Genomic DNA, 22,107 nt, shown 5'->3' with positions numbered 1-22,107 from the left:
TGAGCCCTGAGCAAAGTTTTCCAAAGTCTTTAAAGAAAATGTGACGTAACAAAAATACAAAATTAACTAATTGGTATTCCATGTTCTGTAAGTTCAGTCATTTGTAAAACCTTAAAAAAATGTTTAAAAAAATTGATTTCATAGTAAAGGCAACTTTTTTTCCCACCCAACTTTCTTTTCTTTTTCATGCTCGCATCAGTTTTGGGGTGCCGAGAAGATGTCATCCATATAATTAAATCAGTATGGCCTGATGGCTTAAGCAGACATTCTCCATTGGCAAATGGACTTGGCATCACAGCAAGCATTGTATTTACAAGTTCTAAAGGTGCGAGGTAAAACTTAACACTAACGTATCGTTCGCATGAAAGCTCATCTGTGTTGGTAGAGTAAATATTGTAGAGTTTTGATCTTTAATCCAACACAACAAAGGAACTTGCCATGAATTTTCGGTCGGAACTGATGGTGAATTCCTTTGTTGTGTTGAATTGAAGCTCAAAACTTTACAACATTAACGAATTGTGATGACATAACCAACTCCCTGCTGCCTAACCCTATAACCAGTATAACTCTGGTGCCTTTAGGTTAACTTAGCACGGCGAAGGTTAAATAAAACCCTTATATGGCATGCTCTTTTCCTAAAATATGACTAGCAGCAAATATCAACATAGTATTCATCTAATTTCTCGTGTCGAAGTCAAGATCTAAAAAACCCAACAGCCACCATTTTGTAACATTTCAAACACGATTCGGATATTCTAAAATAGAAAATAAAAGATGTCAACTACCCTGTCAGTGCATTATCGTCTACCACCATCAGCTCCATTTAACTTCTTCTAGCTCTACGTCTTTCTCAAGTAAAACAATACAAAAATATATCCAGCATCGATGCAGCATAAAAACGCAGGCCGCGATACTTTTACGTAACAAAATGTGCCACGTGGCTTTATCATCACACTTAAAAACTGTCAGTTTTTGACAACTAAAAACTATGATCGCTCTAAATCTAATTTCTATCATCAAACCACAAGATAGTTTGATTCTTGCTCATTGAAGAGTGAACAGCACAGTTAGGCAACAGCAATCAAATTCTATGGGTGACATCAACTGCACTCTAAATCAAATGCAAGAGGGCCAGAAAAAAATATGGAAATGGGAGATGCCAAGATTTTCCATATAGGGGTCATAAATGTTGTAACAAGAAGTATTGTACAATCTATAAAGCGACAAAATATGGTTGGTGTCATCACAACCAACAAGTTTCTTATTCCAGTATTCAAGCCGTGCAGAGCTAGTATGGTTGCCTAGTTTCCCTGTAACTATATTCAAAGCAACCACATCTAGTGTCACAGCATCTGGGACGTTTTGTGATAGAACTGACAGAATTTTACGACAATCCCAATTTTTTAATATTTAAAAATCTTGGCATGTTGGCCATTGCAGGAGGGAACAGAATTTTATTTTTTTTAAATCAGACGAAAATCAAATGCTCATGCGGACGTCATCCATAAAATTTATTTGCTGTGGCCTAATGTTAGATGCCTGTTGTAAAGTTCTGCTGTACTTCTCACACGTAATCAGCCTTGCTGGAAGAATTCATCTGTAGGAAAAAGAGGAACTAGAATCAATGCCAGCCTTTGGGACATTATAACGCACACACTCAGGTACATGTTAGTACGTCTCTTAGGCCACATCGATTTGATTTCTTGGTTTTCAAATTTTTGTGGGAAATCAAATTGAGAGAAAGGCAAGGGAAATGAAACTAAAAACATGTATCCTGTGATGCACCCAAATGCTACCACAGGAGCCAACGTTAAAGTCTGGTTAACATTTCAAACAAAGAGTGATCAACTTAAAATGCGTTTTACTTAATAAATGGGAAAACTGCATAACTGAGAAGACACAAGGAGTTTTATCAACTGTAACTTCCAAAATGGGATCGTGTTCGGGAACTTGATGCATATCCTGGATAGTGCAACTAACTTAAAGTTATCTTTTTCTTCAAATTGTAAGAAGCAAGAAATGAAATCAGAGTTTCCTAAGAGTTAGAAAATGAAAGAGGCCTTCCCTTCAGAAAAGGACAGTGAAAAAAACAGGAATCTAGTTTAATACCGGGTAGTGCCTGTTGGACAGATAAACGGGCCAGGGGGAGGAATATTTTATTGTGACCATGACTTTTAAAGTCCTGGGAGACAGGGCCTATATTGGGCACACCTAGCCTCTACCAGGCCCCGCGGATGGCTGGGAAAATAGGAGAAAATGGCCAAATAGAGTGTCAATGAATAGTATGCTATGGGAGTCGGCTACAAAGAAAGGGTCCAATAAAAATTGCGAATGAAACCCTCCGATGGCCAAACTTCCCTTGCAAATATCCTCCGGCGCGGTTAGTCTGGTAGAGGCGAGGGTACACCCACTACGGACCCCATTTACAATAGACTGATCCTGTCGAGCACCAGATCGAGCGCATAGAACCCCCTAAGAACCCCCAGTTCTATTTAGAACACCTTCGTCAAAAACAGCTCTAGTAGGACAGACATGGCTCGTGTAAAGCAGATACTTATATCTGAGACATATTTTTCACTGTACAGTAATAGTTGCATCTATGCTCAGGACACAAACGAATGGAAAAAGACACTAGTTCGGGCACTCAATGGGAGGGAGCTTTTTTTGGTCCGTCAAGCCCTGTTTTTGACGGAGGTGTTCGAAATAGAACAGGGGGCGTGGCTTTGGGATCGGTCTATTGTGATCATCAGGCACTTATCTCTGTAAGCACAAACCAACACCAACCACAGGAGAGAGGACAGCAGCACTCCACCTTAACTAACCACACCTCACAGATCACCAGAGAGTACTACAGAGGGAAGTTTTACTCCACACACCAGGATAGTACCTTGTATAATGTAGAGTGGACTCCTTCCACAGTTAACCAACATCTATCGCACTGCAGTCATCCCTCAGTAAGACGTCTAGAGCCGCATAGTTCCTTTTATTCAGCCTGTTAGACTATATTTCCTGTCAAGCTGAATCAGGGCTGTCTCAACGGAAATTTGCTTGTTGGAATGGAAAATTTCTTTTACCCTGTCCGTCCCAAAATCTGAACTTTGTGACATGAAATTGATGAAAATTTATCTTGAAGTTCGTGAGCTTAAAATGACGAATTCAACAAGGAAAATTCAACACATTGGCTCCCAAGCAATGAGTGGGACGGAAAAAGATCAAAAGCTTGAGACAGCACTGTGCTGAATAGAAGTTCTAAACAGGAACTATACGGCTCCAGATGTCTTTAATACTGAGGGGCGATAGATGTCGGTTCGCTGTGGAATGAGTCCACTCTACTTTATACAGTTTAGTACCTTGTGTTGTGTTAGGGCATGCCATGTTTTTCCTCTGCTTAGACGGCATTCTCTGTTGGATCCTTCAGAACCAGAAATTGGGAGTACTCAACGTCAATGTCATTGTTGTTAACCTATTTTGCCACATGCATTCAATGACCCTGACTTTTGTTTCCCAGCTGTTATATATACAGTTTACTGGTCAGAAAAACTAGTTTGAAACAACTGTCGCTGAAGACGGAGTCCAAATGTCTGAATTTCATTGCCAGAAGGGCGCAGAAGTTCAAATTAGCCAGAGAAAATAAATGTTACATTGGACGGGGCTCAGTGCCGTATGAACATCAGATGATCAACAGGACACGGGCCATTTTGAAGAATTTTGCTTTAAACTAAAGCTCGCAGACTTGTCGGGTGAACTATATTCTTTCTTGCTGTATGATGACAGCTTTTCAATTTTTTAATTTTAGAGCTCACCTCTAAAGACAATTATTTAACACTTTTTTTTTTACTACTACAAAGCAGAACAAAGATGTATTCTACGAACAAGAAGGTGTCATAAAAAAACTTTACCGTTTCTTTCAGCTCCACATGTTCGTTGGCATTGGCGTTAGCAGTTTCTTTCTTCTTCTTCTTGTCCAAGTTCTTCAGTGCCTCACTGCTGTTCTCCACAAATTCCTGACAAAGGAAGGGGAAGTTTGAAGCATGTCGTAACAGAAACACTAAAACAACTTTCAAGTGGAGGTTCATTATTACCTTCTGCAAAATCCCTATCTCCTCTGACGAAATATGCCCAACTCTTGGTTTAAATACTTTAAAAAATGTTACTGTGGAGTGTTTAGGGATACTGTAAAATATCAAGGACACTTATTTTTCTGTATTCATTGGTTTGGCTGTTCAGGCAACTAGCCTGTGGCTATTACCACGGGCTCAGCCCTATTAACAAAGACAAGGCATTACAATGGACAGCATAACGAGCTATAATAACAATATTCAACACATTTTTCTGTAGGATTTAAAAGAAGGTTTTAGAAGTATACATACAGCTTTCTCTGCTTAGCACTCAGCATTTGGGAAAGAGTATGGTAGTTAAACACACACGACTACCAGTGGACTAGCCCCCTGCTGTAGTGATTGCACAAAGTTGTGTGGCCCAAGGGCTACAATAACGGAGATGGGTGCCACCCTATCCACCATCTGGTGTGGAAAGGACTTTAACTTTTAAACTTATTATACTCAAAATACATTCAAGTTTGTTTCCCAGTGGGAGAAAATGGTGTGTTCACGGTGGTTTTAAGTTCGCCTTTGAGACAATAGTAGACAAAGGGGTAGGAGGGAAGAAAATTTTGCATTGGTTTTAAATTCACGGCAAAGAGCTTACCGTTAAAACCGTGAACATAAAACCACTGCAAAAATTTCTGCATTTACAGTACGTACCAGCAGTGACTTGTCCATGTAGTACTCTCGGCCAGGGGACCCGTCGTTGATCCTGCAGTCCTCGCAGAAACACAGCAGTAAGGTGTCCACAACCATCTACAACAGCAAGGGGGGACAAGTACAGTAAATCCATTTAATAATGCGGTTGGTAATCTTAGCGGTGTGGGGAAAAGTGACACAGAAACACAGCAGTAAGGTGTCCACAACCATCTACGATGGCAAGGGGCAACAGATGAGGGGACTGTAATACTTGCGTGTAACAAGTCCGTGTGAGTTCTGTATTGTCATGTACCATATAATAATTGTTTTCGGATCCTTCTTAGGTTTGCAAGAGGCTGTAGTGCAGGCTAAATTTTATTTGCCTCACCACGGACACATTCGATGCCACAGATGCAGAAAATTACGCTTTTCCTTCATCAACAGACTATAAAACACCAATAACAGTTTTTCAATACAAGGTCTTCTGAGGTCAGATTGTCAGTAAGAAATTCTTTTTTTTTTCAAATGTCTATAAATTGTTTTATGTATAGTTTATTTGTGTTTTGTAATGCCTGTACGGCTGTTTGCTACTGGTGACATACCCGAAATAAAGAAATTCATTCAACTAATTGACATTTCTTTACTTTAGATGAAGTTTGTTGTTTCTACTTTGACCCAATGTAGTGCAGCCTGGTCCTTGAACAGAAAAAACAACTTCTTCGAAAAAACATCTATGGTTTACACATAGAGCTGTGTACCTATGCAAATTTTAGGTACAGGTAAAGGTACAGGTCCGGACCTGAACCTGTACCTAAACTACTTTTTCGGAAAATGCTAGATTTTCAATAAGGACAAAAGCATATTTGAGCTGGTAAAAGCATAATATTTGATTGTGCTAGGTATTTTTTTAATGAATACACATATAAAAATTTGACCCCAGCCATGCAAATGTGTTTTCTGTGCTTTAGAGTGGCTTTAGAGCACTGCCACAGTAATTTCATAGTAATTTTATCTGTCAAAATTTTATCCAGTACCGATACAGCAGGGTCAGATATTTTGGACCTGTACCTAATTGATTGTACCCGGTACTGTATCAGTACAGTGTACCGGTACACAGCTCAATTTACACGGAGGTAACAAACAAACAAACAAACGTCAAGTATCTCCTGACCTCATACACTGATAGGAAACAGTGTGCGATGAAGAAGGCGAACACACAGATCACCAGGATGGGAACCGCATAGTAGTGCAGCCGGGCGTCAGTCTGTGGGAAGGGAAGAAAACAAACTTTAACTTCATATATATATAGTTCGTGGTTAAAAACCTGCTAATCAACAGATCTTACAACGTTAATGAAGGTTAGACATCCAGGTAAACAATATATAAAGAGAATTCAGACTCTACAACTGGATAAACTGAACTGGCAAAACGAATACAATGCTAGTAATTCTAGATTTCCCAGTTAAGAATTACTAGCATTGTATTCGTTTTGCCAGTTCATTTTAGTGACGCTGAATACGAGTGATGGATGTCACTCGAAACGTCCAAAATTAAGTCTCCAAATTTTATCCAGATCTTATACTTAATTCGCAATTGGAACAAGGGCCCCCCCACTGGGCTGTTTTTTTTGCAATTTCAGGCATGACCACTACGTGGCCCCGTGGGGCACCCTGTGGCTGCCAGGCTTTTTAGGGCCGGCCGGGATCCCGAATCATTTTAACTTGGATTTAATTGCAACGCGGGACCAGGTAACAAATAGACGCCGTGAGCTAATCGTGCGAAGCACATTATTGATAGTATATCAAAATTCAATTCATAGAAATACAGCTTACATATCTGCATAGCATTATACTTCAGAGTCTGCATCAAAGTAAAAACGTGATGACTGAAGAGCAAAAAGTAAATGTGAAACATAATACACAAAGTTGGACAATGCAAAATTGTCCAAAGTTGGACAAAGTGAAGAAGGAACACATGAGCTCACTCACTGTGTCAAGTTCACCCGGAACCTTTAAAACACATGACAAAACAACAAATGATGGTTTAAGAGCAAAAATTGAATGGATGAATATGTAAAACATAACACACAAACTGGACATCACTAACTGATGACAAAGTAAATAACAACACACAACCCCTGTGACGTAACACGTACTCTGAAGATGATGAGGGAGAATTGGTGCCGACTATAGGCGAACAACATTCAATTTAGCTCTTGTATTCAATCAACGGGAATGGACTATCAGCAACTTTGTCTTGACTTTGTCTTATTTTTGTTTCCTATTGGACTAAAATTTTCTACACCTTATCAGCAAATTAATCCATTAAAGTTTTGGTAAAAAACCCTGCTGATCAACAGATCCTGCTCAGTGTCACAACCCAAAGGTATAGTGGGTGCTACAGGAAACATCTGACCGTTTCCAAATTTTATCCACTTGCTTGGGTAACTGCTTTTTGGCGTTCTATTGTGTTCATACACAGACACACTCTCCGCAAAACATATTGTAATTCACTTTAACTTCAAGGTAGCAAAATTTTGCAGTGTAAGGAAAATGAATATTTTCACTGAACTCTTAAACTTCACGGTGGCAGCAAGTGATTTACAGAATGGATGTGTCAAGGAATCATAAAATAACAACAGGTTTTTACACGGTGATGATAAGTTCATGGTACAGAGGTGACCATGAAAACAGTGAACATAAAGTTACAGTGAAAGAAACAAGATTTACAGTAACCTTCTTGGCAAAGGTAACTACCGACAAAATGATACACAATCCCTGATGTAACACCTACTCTGAAGATGATGAGGGAGATTGCGCCCACTACGGCGACCACGCCCAGCTTGCCCAGGAACAGAACAAAATCTCCGACGCTGTTGATCGCCACGACTCGCAGCGCGTTCGACACCAGGGCCAGGAACGCCTACAAGCAGAACCAACAACACAGAATGTTATCAACACAAAGATATATATGATGGCAGACTTCACCTCCTTATCTATACTGCTTTGCAACTCCTTCACTCCCAAAGATTAAAAAAAAATAGTACTGGGCATGTATGGCAATGCTTCATTTACATGTGACAGAAACATAGCACAAGTCAAAACAATTATTGTATTGTACAACTGAAAGCCTTTTTCTTAAAATTTTGAGTACAGTACCTACAATAAACCACAAACAACAAAATCCCCCTGCTGCAAAATTACATGTAAGTCCTTGCAAACATAAATGGAAGTTAACGGTATTTACTGTGACAGTAACTCACCCTTCTGGCCGCAGTACAAAAACTGGTCCCCTCGATAGCTGCGGAGAAAAACAAATTATTATCATGGTACAATGTTTGTCTGTATGTTTGTGTATACATCGGTCTGCAGTGGTCACAACTCACAATTCATCCATTTCTTTTTGAGTTGTGACCAACGTATGCACAAACATAAATATACAGACAAACAGACACACCAAAAACAATACCTCCTTTCACATAGTTAATAATAATAATAATTCAAGCAGGCTATGACAAAAAGAACCACCTGCAACAAGGATTTAAGACAGCATTTTCTGCAATAAGACAGCTGAATTTTGTACCGTAAAGACACAAATCTATCATCCAAAGAAATTCCCTTAAAAATTGTAATAGCACAACAATCGTACAGTGAATGTTACCGGGCCCTTACCTATGACCGTGTAGGCGTTATAGTTGAGGTACTTGAGACAGTTCTCCAGACACCACAGACAGCACATGCAGCACTTCAGGGTGAACTGCACGCACGAGTTCTCCTTGTCCTTCAACCTGGAAACAGTCGATACATATTAGCTATTAGCTAGCATGGGGTCTGAGCGTCTTCTGGATGCCTTACAGTAAGAAAACAAGGAAATTAGATGCCCTCCTTTTGCAGGGGATGACCAGAGGATGCCCTGTTTCCCTGGTAGCTACATACACAAGTACAAGTTTTCCTGATTTTTGTGCAACTATGTATTCCACTTTATGGCAGTATTTTACATGTATGTATCCCCATCTAGCATGGGTAATTAAAAAATATCTGTCTTTAGATATATTATCAAGTTAAGTTTCACAATTACATACGATGTATCAAGAACAATAGGACAATTAACGGAAGTAACAGTATTGTGATTTTGGGTGAAAGTATGAAGGACAATGTATTGACATGGTTTTGTATCCAATTTTCCACATCCCCAAAAAAATTTTACAAGTGAAAAACAATGCTGTATGTAAACTTACTTAGCCTGTATGTAGGTGAGAAGTCTGGGACGTTACTTACTCACTTAGCCTGTATGTAGGTGAGGATGAGTCTGGGATGTTTCTGTACTTACTTAGCCTGTATGTAGGTGAGGATGAGTCTGGGATGTTACTTACTTAGCCTGTATGTAGGTGAGGATGAGTGTTGTACTTACTTAGCCTGTATGTAGGTGAGGATGAGTCTGGGATGTAACTGTACTTACTGGTCCTGTATATAGGTGAGAAGTAGAGTGGGATGTAACAGTTACTGTACTTACTTAGCCTGTATGTAGGTGAGGATGAGTCTGGGGATCTTGACCAGTACGATGATGAAGGACCCGACGGCCACAGAGCCCAGGTGGTAGCTGATCAGCCTCCCTGTGGCCTTCAGGATGGGGGAGGACACCTGCTTCTTGTCCCTGTAAAATACATGTAGAGAACAACATTTTAAGACAATAGACCAATTTGAATGACACAAACTGGTTTCGTCATAGGGGGGATTTTGAACAGAAACAGCCAGGTCACCGCGCATGTCCATTGATAATGACGTTGGGGAAACTGAAAGATCACTAAAGACCCGGTTCAACGAGCACAAACGCCCAAGCACCATCTCCTCAGAAGTCTCACAGCACTTACACATAGAATCTCCTGGACATTCAGTTTCACTGGATTAAGTTAAAATTCTGGACACTGAGTCGGACTTCGTTGCAAGAGGCATCAAGGAAGCCATTTACATCAGGGCCCTACGACCATCCCTCAACAGAGACGGCGGGCGCTACAGACTTTCCAATACTTATGAACCACTACTCACGGAGTCAAGTGTGCTATCTGCATAACGTGACGTCACCCCAGCGGTGAATGGATCATTCCTTGACAAAGACCGATGTCGTACGGTCGAAAATTTGGGTAAGTCCAATTTTTTGTGTTGGAAATTACAGTTTAAACTTGTTTAAGAAGGATAATGGCATGCGTTTGAATGACATTCCCCGAACCCCAACAGGTGTCACAGAGCCTGGCGTCGTGCGTAATGGGACATTTTTGGGCTTAAGGTTAAGTTTGCGGGAAAGAAGTTTTTTCTAACTTCGACCCACTGTTGTGCAACCTGGTTATAGGACCGAATAAACGATTTTCTCTGTTGCAAATTTATCTGAGACAAAATATATAAATACACATCTCATATGGGCTTGAATATACGCACAAGTGTGAACGGGCCCTAAACAACAAAGAGTAAGACACAGGTACAGCAGCCCCACCTAGTGAAGTAGACCTGCGTTACAGCTCCAGCGATGACCATCTGCTGACAGGCCAGGAAGAACTCGCTGGTCCAGAGCAGCCCCACCACGTGGTACCACCACATGTACCGCACCGGCTCCGGGTCCTTGTACGTCACCCAGCCTGTCGACGTGTCCACAGTGGGCTCTCCTGGAAAGGTTCGTAATACATTAGGGGGGATTCGAACTCCCAACCTCTTGGTCCAGTGGCACTGGATACTGTTATGGTAACAAATGCAGGGTCGCGGTGTGTCACCCAGTCCGTCAATGGGTCCACCATAGGCTCTCCTGGAAAGGTTGAAGCAAAAAGGTAAAGCGGTCGAACCCCGAACTGAGGACAATGTGCAATGCAGCTTCGCTACGGCTCGCCTGTTTTTGGCCAAGCACACCGGGTCACCCCTACTCTTCTCGATAAGTGTGTTGGGTTCTTTTATGTGCAGAGGTTTGGTGCTTGAGGCTAACACCAGAAGCCTTATACCACATGTACCGCACTGGCTCCGGGTCCCGGTAAGTCACCCAGCCTGTCAACGTGTCCACAGTGGGCTCTCCTGGAAAGGTTAAAGCAAAGAGGTAAAGATCTGAAAGTACTCCCATAGCCTTTTTGAGGCCGTAGGGGCAGTGGGTGTATTGGGAACAGTATTGGAAGGCAGAGCCCATCTCCCTCCTTCCACCGCCTTTTACCTCCCAAACCGATCGAAGCCAGGTACCCAATTTTACACCTGGGTGGAGTGAGGAAAGTCTTGACAATGTGAAGTGCCTTTGCAAAGGGTACAGCATTAGGATTCGAACCCAGGACCTCTTGGTTCTGGGCTGAACACCCTAACCGTTACGCCTAAACGATACCACCTCCTGTAAAGGTTGGTCATACTGTGAATGTTGAAATTTTTGCGGCAATTTGATGTTTATAAAAACAAACATTTAAAGATTTCTAGAACATAACATAAAGAGCCATGCTTTTCTCTCTGCAGTACAACTCGATGTCTCTAGGGGTCATGACCTTACCGGCGGTTGCTAAGAAGACCAGGACGGCGATCCAGTAGATGAAGAAGAGGGCGAGAGCGATGAAGGTCCAGAGAGGCTGCAGCACCAGGAGCGGGGTGTGCATGAACACCTTTCCGGCCTCGTGGAACAGCGCAACAACCAGCTTCACTCGCTTCCGCATCACGAACAGCACAATCAGGAGGACAACCTGGGGGAAAAAAGTTAAGGGACAATGTAGTCACGTAGCTGAAGAGGCATTGGGTTGTTATCCACTGTGTCAAGGGCACGGTATTGGAAGGCGGAGCCCAACAATTCCACCACCTTTTACGTCCCCAAGTCAGGTACCCATCACGAAGAGGACAACCTGGGGAAAGACATAAATATTACTCCCGAAAATAATAAAAACGTAAATATAACGTCAGAAAATAATTTCATCAGGGTGGTAGAACATAGAATATTGGAGTTTCTTTTTCAGAAAATTTATCCAGTTGTTTGAGCAACTGTTTTTGGCATATCTTATTACCTGGATGTCTCACTTTCATCAACATTACTGTTATCTATTGTTGTGCGCACTTGATATTGCAGTAGGTGGACCAGGAAAGGCAAATTTCGCAGTGGTTTAGATTCAAGGTTGAAATAATCCTTCAAGGTAGCTAGTCCCATTGCCTTTTTGAGGCCACAACCAGCTTCACTCGCTTCCACATCATGAACAAGACAATCAGAAGAACAACCTGGGGGAAAAAAAACATAAATATTACAGCAGCAGAGACAGGAGTGTTTACCTATGAATGGATGGTGTTCAGCACCAGGGACAGGTGTGTTTACCTGTGTGTTGATGGTGTTCAGCACCAGGGACAGGAGTGTTCACATGTTGATGGTGTTCAGCACCAGGGACAGGAGTGTTTACCTGTGTGTGGATGGTGTTCAGTACCAGGGACAGGTGTGTTTACCTGTGTGTAGATGGTGTTCAGCACCAGGGACAGGTGTGTATACCTGTGTGTGGATGGCGTTCAGTACTAGGGACACCTTTTTGTGGATGGTGTTCAGCACCAGGGACAGGTGTTCCATCCCTGAACACCATCCACACACAGGAAAACACACCTGTCCCTGGATGGCTTTCAGCACCAGGGACAGGTGTGTTAACCTGTGTGTGAACATATTTGGACTCAAATATAGTTCCCAGAGTAAAACATACCGTGGCGATAGTAGCGATGATGGAGTACACCAGGAAGGCGGTCACGTCCTTTCCGTTCTCGTCCAATCGCTCATTCTCAGGTACAGCGTAGTATTCCTGATTCTTGGAGGCGTACGTCCACCACAGTAAGGCTGTCCCAACTACAGATCATACAGAAGACATAAAATTAAAATGATGTATCATATAAAGTCTCAGAGAATACAACATGGTGTAATCCGTATCACCTGAAGTAGTAGCCTGACCCACGGGACGGCTGGGACTGAGGGTGATGCAGAATACACTGTTTTGTATTCTTTTCATGTCATAAGCAATAAAAAAAACACATTTCAATGCAAAATGTGTCCGCAATTGAGGAAATTGTTGGCGAGCTAAAAGTTGCAAGACCATCAATTCTAACATCCAAATTCGGTATAATTTTTTTATCATAAGTTGAATTTTCGACTGTGCAGAAACACAGCAACACAGACATACAAAATAACAGCACTTTACTCTAAGTAAATAAGCATACTGTAGACAGTATGGTAATAAGGACATGATTAATAAGATAAGACATAAGAACAAAGTGAAAGTTCTCACCAATGCTGGCGACGGCCACGATACCCATGAAGATCCACATGACAAAGCCGGCTACAAACCTGATGAGGGCCACCATCAGCAGGGCAACCACTGTAAACAACAACAACCACTGTAAACAACAACTGTAAACAATATTATATAACGTTGTTTCGCTGTTGAGATCCTTTAATTGTTGAGATCCTTCCAAAAGCATGGGTTCTCTGTATAAGGTTCCTGGAGTCTAAATAAAGATTCTGTTTCTGTTGACATTGAATACCACAGGTTAGTCAAATAGTTCAGGTACAGGTACAGGACCTGTGCCAAAACCTCTGTACTGGTACCTGTACCTGTACCTGGTGTTATATTTAGGTACACAGTCTGTTTTGTGTAGAAGTGATCAGAATATATAGGTTTGGATAATTTGCTACAATAGAAATACCTGAAACTATGATTACTTGGCTGGTTTCTTATCTTCTGGACACTTACCCAGACTGATGCACAGCGCAGAAGAAAAGCGGATCCACAGAAAAGAGCTTTGCAACAGAACTGAGTCAGCTTACAGAAGTGATTTTTGTGGCAGAGACTGCCATTCTCGTATAGGGCTGTTTAGCCATAGTCGATGCTGTAGGGCTGTTGTGAATTAGGATTTTACCATGGTCAATACTGTCACCGACGGAGACCATATATGGACACTTACCGACTGCCAGGACGCACATCCCGGCGATCTCGGCTCGAGCCTGGAAGACGTCGCTGAGGACCTTGTAGAAGATGTCATAGCTGTTCAGGATGGCCATGAACTTGACTAGGAACTCGGGGGCGTCCTTGGGAACACACCGGTTCAGGAAGGAGGTACTGCGTTTGGAAATTGGAGAGAAAACTCGTCATTCAAGAAAACTTAAAGAACACAGCAAACTAGGGGGCCCAAACCTACACCACTTCTTTATTACATCATAAGCTATCTGCCACCCAAAAATCAAGACCACAGCACGTTCAGGTCAAAAGATACGAAAATTTAAGTTCTGCTGCAGTACCAAGGTCACGTACCAGGGGGCCCAAAATCGACCTTGAATTTCGGCTTCACAACACCGGCCCACATACCAAATATCATTGTAATCCATCAAGAGGCTCTTGAGTTATGCTGACTAGAGTGGTGCGGAAACACAAACAGACAAACAGACAGACAGACACACCCAAAACAAGAGTTCCGCGACCTCATATCTCCATGAGCAATTCTATCTATGCAAATGACTTACACATTTACATAAAATATGCTTAATCATCATAATAAATGCTTAATCATAAACACCTTTATATTACTTACACATGTTGCAATATTGACAGTCGTATGATTTCCCAATTGTATGAATTTCAGTGTTTTTGCATTAATTATGCAAATTAGGAATTTATTTGCATAATTGGTATCTGTTGATGCTCCACTTTCCATAAACTACATATGTTACATGTATTTGAGTCTTATAATGGAAAACACTGCAAGTATAGACTTTCCTCATTAGCTATGCAAATTAAGTCCCAATTAGCATAATTTGCACTTAATTGTGTATATCTCTGTCTAAACTACCTGCATATACTAAATATCATGGAAATCCGTTGTTCCTTTGTTCAGTTATTCTCCTTAGAAGATTTTCACAAAAACGCCCCTGCAGTTCCAGAGGAAGCTGCTAGGGGGCCCAAACCTACACCACTTCTTTATTACATCACAAGCTATCTGCCACCCAGAAATCAAGACCACAGCACGTCCAGGTCAAAAGATACAAAAATTGAAGTTCTGCTGCAGTACCAAGGTCACATACCAGGGGGCCCAAAATCGACTCTGAATTTCGGCTTCTCAACACCTGCCCACATACCAAATATCATCGTAATCCATCAAGAGGCTCTTGAGTTATGCTGACTGGAGTGGTGCGGAAACACAAACAAACAGACACACCCAAAACAATATCTCCATCTTTCATGGAGATAACTATATCTTCATTTTTCATGGAGATAAAAATGGCAATTGTACATGTACATGTTGACTATTGCCTAATGTGCAATGTATAAATATTCATCTACAGCTACATATAGCATCTGTATCTGTATCTATATAGCCCGTATAACTGCCCTTCGGCGTGACACATCAGCTAGTAGGTAGCCATCTGAGTAATGAGGCTGTTGTAGCATCTTTCTAACATGCTCCAGGTAACTTCTTGAACACTGGACCATTTTATGTCCCTTCTGGAGGATGAATGCATCTCTAACAGGGATACCCTTCCCCAGATTTGACACCAGGGTCTCTCAGTTACCAACTAATTGGAACCACAAGCTCAAATGTGTAAGGATGTTGAGCTACAAGGACATCTCAAGGAAAAATATAGTTCCATTAATTTTCATACTACGGTGTACATGTATGTCTATCGGCACTTAAAAAATGCTGGGCAAAAACAGAAAAGATTATGCAAAGGCAAATATGTCAACCTAATACTATGTAAAACTATATAATCATGGCCCTACTGTTTAAGTCAAGCTTTAAGAAACACCTTAGCTATCATACAAGTAACAAGTAAGCAGCAAATCTTCCTTGAGTACAAAAAGAAAGACTGGTAGAAAGAGCTAATTCCATGGAAGCCAGACTCAAAGTTCCTTACCTTGCTTTCACAGGAGTGCTGGGACAGGGACCCAGGTGACTTTGTCCCGCCGTCAGCATGTTCTCCTGTTTCACATCGTACTCGCACAGGGAGGAGGAGGAGTTCTTGGCAAACTCCTGGAGCTCCTGGATGGAGTTTAAGTCCTGGTCGGGACACTTACTCACACAGATCTCCAGAGCATCCTTAGGGTTCAGGATGTCCATGAAGAACACATACCTGTGGGGAGGGGGGCAAAGCAAGGATTTAACTGCTGAAGAGTAGTAACACTAACTGTAACTTCGTTCATACCATTCACATAAATGTAACTTCAAACTATAGACACAATTCTAGAGTCAAGTCATAATACATTATAATACAAACACATATTTGTATCTGCGTGATGTCATCAATTTGCTGTGGGGTCTCAGTGAAAAAAAAAATATCATAAAACTGCAGCTGTGAAAATTTCAGGATTCATTGTATCATACCAAAAGATCTCAAATTCATAGTCATAGATACTAAAAATGACCAGACATAAACATTAGTTTGTGTTCTATCATTAGATACTAAGAAGATACAACAGTGTTCCTGAAGGAAGAGCTGATTTTTGATTACAATCTCTACAAGCCATCATTACAGATGCAAAGACTGCAAGCTATAAAAGGACATTTTTGGCAGCAATATTAAGACAACCGGTGTTCTCTCGACCATATACACTACGGAAGCGTGTGTTCTATTAGTAGATCGTAAGAGGATGTACTAACGGTCTTCCTGTCATGTCCAGTCCGGCAGATTTTAGGTTGATGTTGGCGTTCTTCACGTTCTGCATCCCGCACACGTTGCCGTAGCTGTCTGTCCCATACGCCAGGCGGTACGCGTTCCCGCCGGCTATGGAATAAGCAGCAATGAAGAACTGTGGTAGGAGACAAAAACAGGAAGAATTGGTTATAGATCTCAAACTTATAGGCTGGCATCACGTAGACTACAAGCTCTAGAATGACAGAAGGTAAAGAATGTAGGCCAGGAGGTACGCGTTCCCACTAGCTATGAAGAACTGCGGTAGGAGACAAAAACAGGAAGAGTCGATTATAGATAGGTTTCCAACCTTCCATGGTGTGGAGTTTTGGAGATGGGGCAAATTCAAATTACTATCACAGAGACTGTGGCCACATGGGACCTAGTAACATCCCTCACTGGACTCTAGTCAACCAGAGTTTTATGCTTGTCAGTCAGAATCTGCTCTTCGGGTATAAGGGGTGCACAGCTTTAAATTTTATCCATCCCTCTTATTGTTTGGAAGCCCATATATATGCATACTATTAATTTGTCCAAAAGATGTGAACTTCATGACATCAGTTTCAAGATTGTCATAAAGTTCACATCTTTTGGACAGATTGGGTAAGATTTTCCGTCCCAACAAGTAAAGGTCCTGGAGACAGCCCTGGTGCACTGTCAGGGAACGGGGGTGCAGCCCCCTTAGGAAAAGCCCTGTATACGTACCATCCCGACCCAGAAGAGGATGAAGATGACCAGGGCGATGACATCAGTGCAGCTGCGGTCCATCAGGGGCTGCCATCGTTCCTCCTCCTCCTCATCACGCTGTAAACAAACAAACAAACAAACAAACAAACAAATCAAATTAAACTGTATTGTTAGAGCCATATACAGTATTTGTATATACATGTAGGTATGTCCACGGGTCTTTATAAATCATAGCATTATCCATTACATGAAACAGTGCAGGTTACATTGTAGACATAAGAAATACCTGCGCAGCTTATCTGTACTAAGCTGCAAAATGTTATTAGAATTTCAAGCCCTGTGTGTTAACAGTAGACATTGTTGTAGTACCGTAGATCTTTAAAACATTTGCAATGATTATATTTTCCTGGTTTTGACACTCAAATATTCAATATGTCTTTCCAAGCTATTGTCACAAAATTTGTATCAACGCTAACAGCGAACACCATGGAAACCTCCTATCCAGAAATAAAGTCAAGGTGAAAATAACTGAACTTACAGTATAATACGACCCCACCCATCCCACCAGTGGGATGTAATGACATCATGTCTATATCTACTATGAAATCATCTAATAAAAAGCTACGCCCACAATGATGAGATTTCAAATTGATGGTCAGCCCTCAGACAAATATGACTTTACTAACAATTCCATATTTCAAAGATTGTTTGACAACAAAGTATAACATTTTCTGATTACAACTCAACAACAATGACGGTATTGATCATTTAACTTTAACCTTTTGCACTCTAAAGTAGCCGTTTGGCACCCAATTCCCTATTGGTTACAGAGTTAGGCAGCAGGGAGAAGGTTAATATGCATGTACACATACGAGTACAAGTACACGTATGCACCAAATAATATACACACTTAGTCTAGTCACTACTCCTGTTATTGTACATCGCACCATAGAAAAAATCATTTTTATATTCTTCTCATCAGACCCAATGTTTTGTCACAAGGTAATCCAGTTATGACTGCTGATGACGCAAAAGTGAACATAGCAACGACCAGAGTTCAGGGCCCAGGACAGTGGCTCAAGAAAAAAATATTGTTGAAAAGCCTTTAAAAGAAATAACATTGTACACAAGTATCTTGTAATTCAATGTAATTGCAATGATTAAGCTGATAGTTTGCTTCGCAAAAGCATGTCTTTCGCAAATGGCAATGTGAGTTTCTGAACTTGCTGCTACGTTCACTGTGACGTCGTCGGCTGTCATAATTAGATTACCTGGTGACAAAACCCCTGAGTCTGGGGAAATGTCCACTCATAATTCATGTTGTAAATAAATGATTTAGATGTTAAACTAAATGTATTTGTCTGTACGAGTGTTTGCTTGTCAAAACATTAAAGTGTTGCTTTGATCCTGAGTATCATTAATAATAAAAAACGGGGCTCTATATATTAAAGCACTGGTCATATTGTACACAAAGAAACTAAAATGAAAATGTATATTAACTTTAGATTTTGAAACATTTACTTTTTTTGCAGTCACTTCTCCCATGCGAACTTACTATATCCGCTAACATGTACAAGTGCCGACATTTCCATTGTTTTGCCACTATTGTTCCAACAACAAAGTTGAACTCAAATCGTTACAAACTCTGGATCTTCAATCTGCATTGAAATTAATTAATAAATTTACGGTATCACTTTTCCAGTTTGGTATTTGATGTTAAGATTTACATGATTGTGTAACTCTGAGGCATAGACAATATTTTGCCACTACTGTTTCAACAACAAAGTTGTACTCAAAAACGTCGCAAACTCTGGATTTTCAAGTGCCTCTAAATTTACGTGATGCAACCGTAAGTGAATTTACGGTATCAATTTTTTGACAAATGGGATTTGACATTAAAATGTACATGTGTAACTCTGAGGCATAGACGATATTTTGCCACTACTGTTTCAACGACAAAGTTTTACTCAAAACCCGCCGATTTTCACCTGCTTCGATATTAATGTGCTGCAAATCTGTATGGATTTACGGTATAAGTTTTGACAAATGGGATTTGACGTTAAGATTTACATGTGTAACACTGTTCAAAGCATAGACGATATGTCAGACTCGGTAATGTGTTTTCCAGCACAGAGAGCATATGTGAACTTTAACATGCCCCTGAGACCCATGGGGGTGTGGCTCTCATGAGGTTAGTACTTAGTGGTACATGGGAGTGGTACCGTAAAGTGATTTATTTTTGCAGGGACTTAATTTTGTGTTCGGAGGGTAAAGAAGTTTTACCCCACGTTTTAAGTTTGTGGTTGGAACAATTCTGTAGTACAATTGTAATACATGTACATGCATATTAGCAGATGTCATAATTTTGCATTGGAGAGGTCACAAGAAAATAAAACCATGGCAAACATTTAATGACTTACAGTACATGGGAGTGGCAATTGTAATCTCTCTCTTTGTCAAGAACACGACATGCAAAATTCATACTAACACCACAAATTGGACTTTCTGGACACATTTCAGCTGGCAAAATGGTTAAGATAGGAGAGAAATTTACGAGACAAAAGCAGAAAATCAAATTGTGGAAGTTCTGGGCAACCAACAATCGATAATAGACAAGTAAAGATTTATATCACATATTACATTTCTATACTCTCGCAGGGGTGATATGGCTAGAGTAAATGCAGTACTTTCTTTCCATAACATTTTTGTCTTGAAATGTGACATACATTGTATGGGGGTCTATATGGGGGGTCTCAATAACACTCTAAGATATGCTAAATTCAGGAGGAGCAGCTAATTATAAGCTGACTTATTACACTACATTCAGGTACCCACTACACTAAGCTTCCCAACGTAATATGTTTAATAATGTGGGAGGTCTCAACAACACTTTACGCTACATTTGGGAGGAACTGCTATTTACGCTACAGTCAAGTATACCCACTACTACTAAGCTTTTATGTAACATGTAAGATTTAGCTACCTGAAGTTTTGCGTCAAATCTGGTGATTTTATGTACTCTCCAAGCAGAGGTTGAATGGGCAGATTGTCACCGTTTTATCATATGCCGTCATTTTTTGTCGCTAGCCCATTCCAATTGGGCTAGCGACAAAAAATGACGGCATATGATAAAACGGTGACAATCTGCCCATTCAACCTCTGCTTGGAGAGTAGATTTTATGGGGCCTGGATAATAATAGCGTCTTCTTGAACACAAAATGTGTGAATGACAAAAACCATATAGTACTAGTAAATTGACGTTACAACTTTCCGAGCGAGGCCATTGAAGGTATATGTACTGCACTAGTACTAGTAGGCCTCCCTTCTTATGCCTCAGTCAACAAGTTTGATTACGCTTCAAAATTAATGTAATTTATCGATTCGAATTTTACGACTTCCGTACATATTGGGTAATGAGAACATATTACGAAGAAATGAAGTCATCAATTACAGTTTCCAATAACACTAAGCACGTTGAATCCGAGCAGTGGTTGGCTACAAAAAACATAAATCAAAATTGATACACCAAACTTAACTGAGGCGGGCCGTATCAATATCATGATGACAAACAACTAAATTTTAGTCTGCACTGTTTCAGAAACTGGTTGAATTCAAAAAGGTTATTATTAGAATAATAGGTCGACGGAGATACAATATCAACATTTCAATCGGTGTTTCTTCTGATAGTGCTGTAAACTCATGCTCAAGTTCAGGTCTGGATCCAGGTCTAGGGTTGAAGTATGCAGCATTACATGTAGGCCTGACTGCAGAGTTTTTTCGTAATCATAGTCGACAGTATTTCACTTCCTAGACAGATAAAACAAACAATCTCCCATTACAAAACACATTCAAGATGGTATTTTACCAACCAGAGAAATAGGTGAAATCTCCCTTGTTGGACAGCCACAGCTTAAACAACCAGTCTTCCCCATGCTGTGTACTTATTTGTGCCTGTTCTATGTCCTAAACGCTGCGCACAAATGAATGTTGGCTCTCTGTTGGGCATCGCATTACAACATCCCCCTATACGCCTCATTCCTACCCATTAGGTCAATGGCAGGGTTTATATATAGCCAGTGTTTCCGCCAGACCGCGACTGAGAGGCCGTCCACTTGGGAGGGCCGTACCGCGAATATTAATTGACCGTACCGCGAAAATAAATTGACCAGGAAAAGTAACTGAATGTTGTGATCAGAAAAGACTTTGTTAATTTTTCAAAATCAATTTGTTACGAAGGTCGCTATAATACTGCTTCAATCGTCACAAAATGCGATCTATATTGAGCAGAAACTCCTGAAGTGTAAAGGGGTTTTCCCGCCCTGTGGTCACGTGACATCTTGCCGTCAACCAATCAGAGCACAGGTTTTTATGACGTGGACCAATCAGCGCTTAGAACCTTGCATATCAATGAGCTTAAAAACATGGCGGACGGCCCGGGACGGGGCAGGTTGCGACTCGACTTATGTGAATTCATACCGAAAATTACGATTTATCTACGGTACATATGGAGAATTTTCACGGAAAAACATTGAAAGAAATATATATTGTGTGGAATACGGTCAGAAATGCTGGCGAATCGCGGCAAATCACGACGTAGAGGCTAAAATGCACGGGCGAAATTCTTGTTTTATTTACGTTTTTCCTTGTTTTCTTCGATGACTTTCTTCGATTGAGACTTGAGTCTTGAAAAACGGGTTTTTAATGAGATCACCATATGCCAAAGACACCGACATCGATTCTTCGCAAGCTTAACAATAGCAACAAACAAAAGAGTGTGAATGTCCAACGATATAGAGCGTCCCCACGCCCGCAGTAACAAAGAAAAACAAAGAAATTATGCCAACCTCTCGTATTTTTTTCCCGATTTCTCGGCATTTAGTTTGTCTTTTTTTTTAAAGAGGACGGCCTATGTCTGAGTTCAGGCCGTCCAAAGCGACATAAGGCCGTCATTTGACGGGAAGACGCCCCTCTGGCGGAAACACTGTATATAGCCCTGATATAGTCAGTGTTACTGTTACTATCAGGC

The 22,107-nt window shown here is 40.9% G+C and overlaps 1 protein-coding gene across 1 annotated transcript; it reads right to left on the bottom strand.

Moving 5' to 3' along the window:
* Positions 1-127: 127 nt before the first annotated feature.
* Positions 128-21,072, bottom strand: LOC136445102 (choline transporter-like protein 1). The gene is made up of 19 exons (XM_066442963.1): positions 20,951-21,072; positions 17,100-17,198; positions 16,364-16,512; positions 15,621-15,836; positions 15,279-15,298; positions 13,676-13,855; positions 13,000-13,089; positions 12,424-12,563; positions 11,250-11,436; positions 10,651-10,795; positions 10,230-10,466; positions 9,255-9,395; positions 8,414-8,529; positions 8,005-8,042; positions 7,536-7,664; positions 5,914-6,006; positions 4,764-4,859; positions 3,900-4,004; positions 128-1,597 (listed from the first exon to the last, which is right to left on the bottom strand). Exons 1-19 carry the CDS (start codon positions 21,011-21,013, stop codon positions 1,565-1,567), a joined length of 2,277 nt encoding a protein of 758 aa, XP_066299060.1. The 5' UTR covers positions 21,014-21,072; the 3' UTR covers positions 128-1,564.
* Between the last annotated feature and the right edge of the window lie 1,035 nt (positions 21,073-22,107).

This window comes from Branchiostoma lanceolatum, chromosome 11 (assembly GCF_035083965.1).
Source record: "Branchiostoma lanceolatum isolate klBraLanc5 chromosome 11, klBraLanc5.hap2, whole genome shotgun sequence".
In the NCBI taxonomy this organism is placed as follows: domain Eukaryota; kingdom Metazoa; phylum Chordata; class Leptocardii; order Amphioxiformes; family Branchiostomatidae; genus Branchiostoma; species Branchiostoma lanceolatum.
This window is presented reverse-complemented; position numbering and strand designations above follow the sequence as displayed.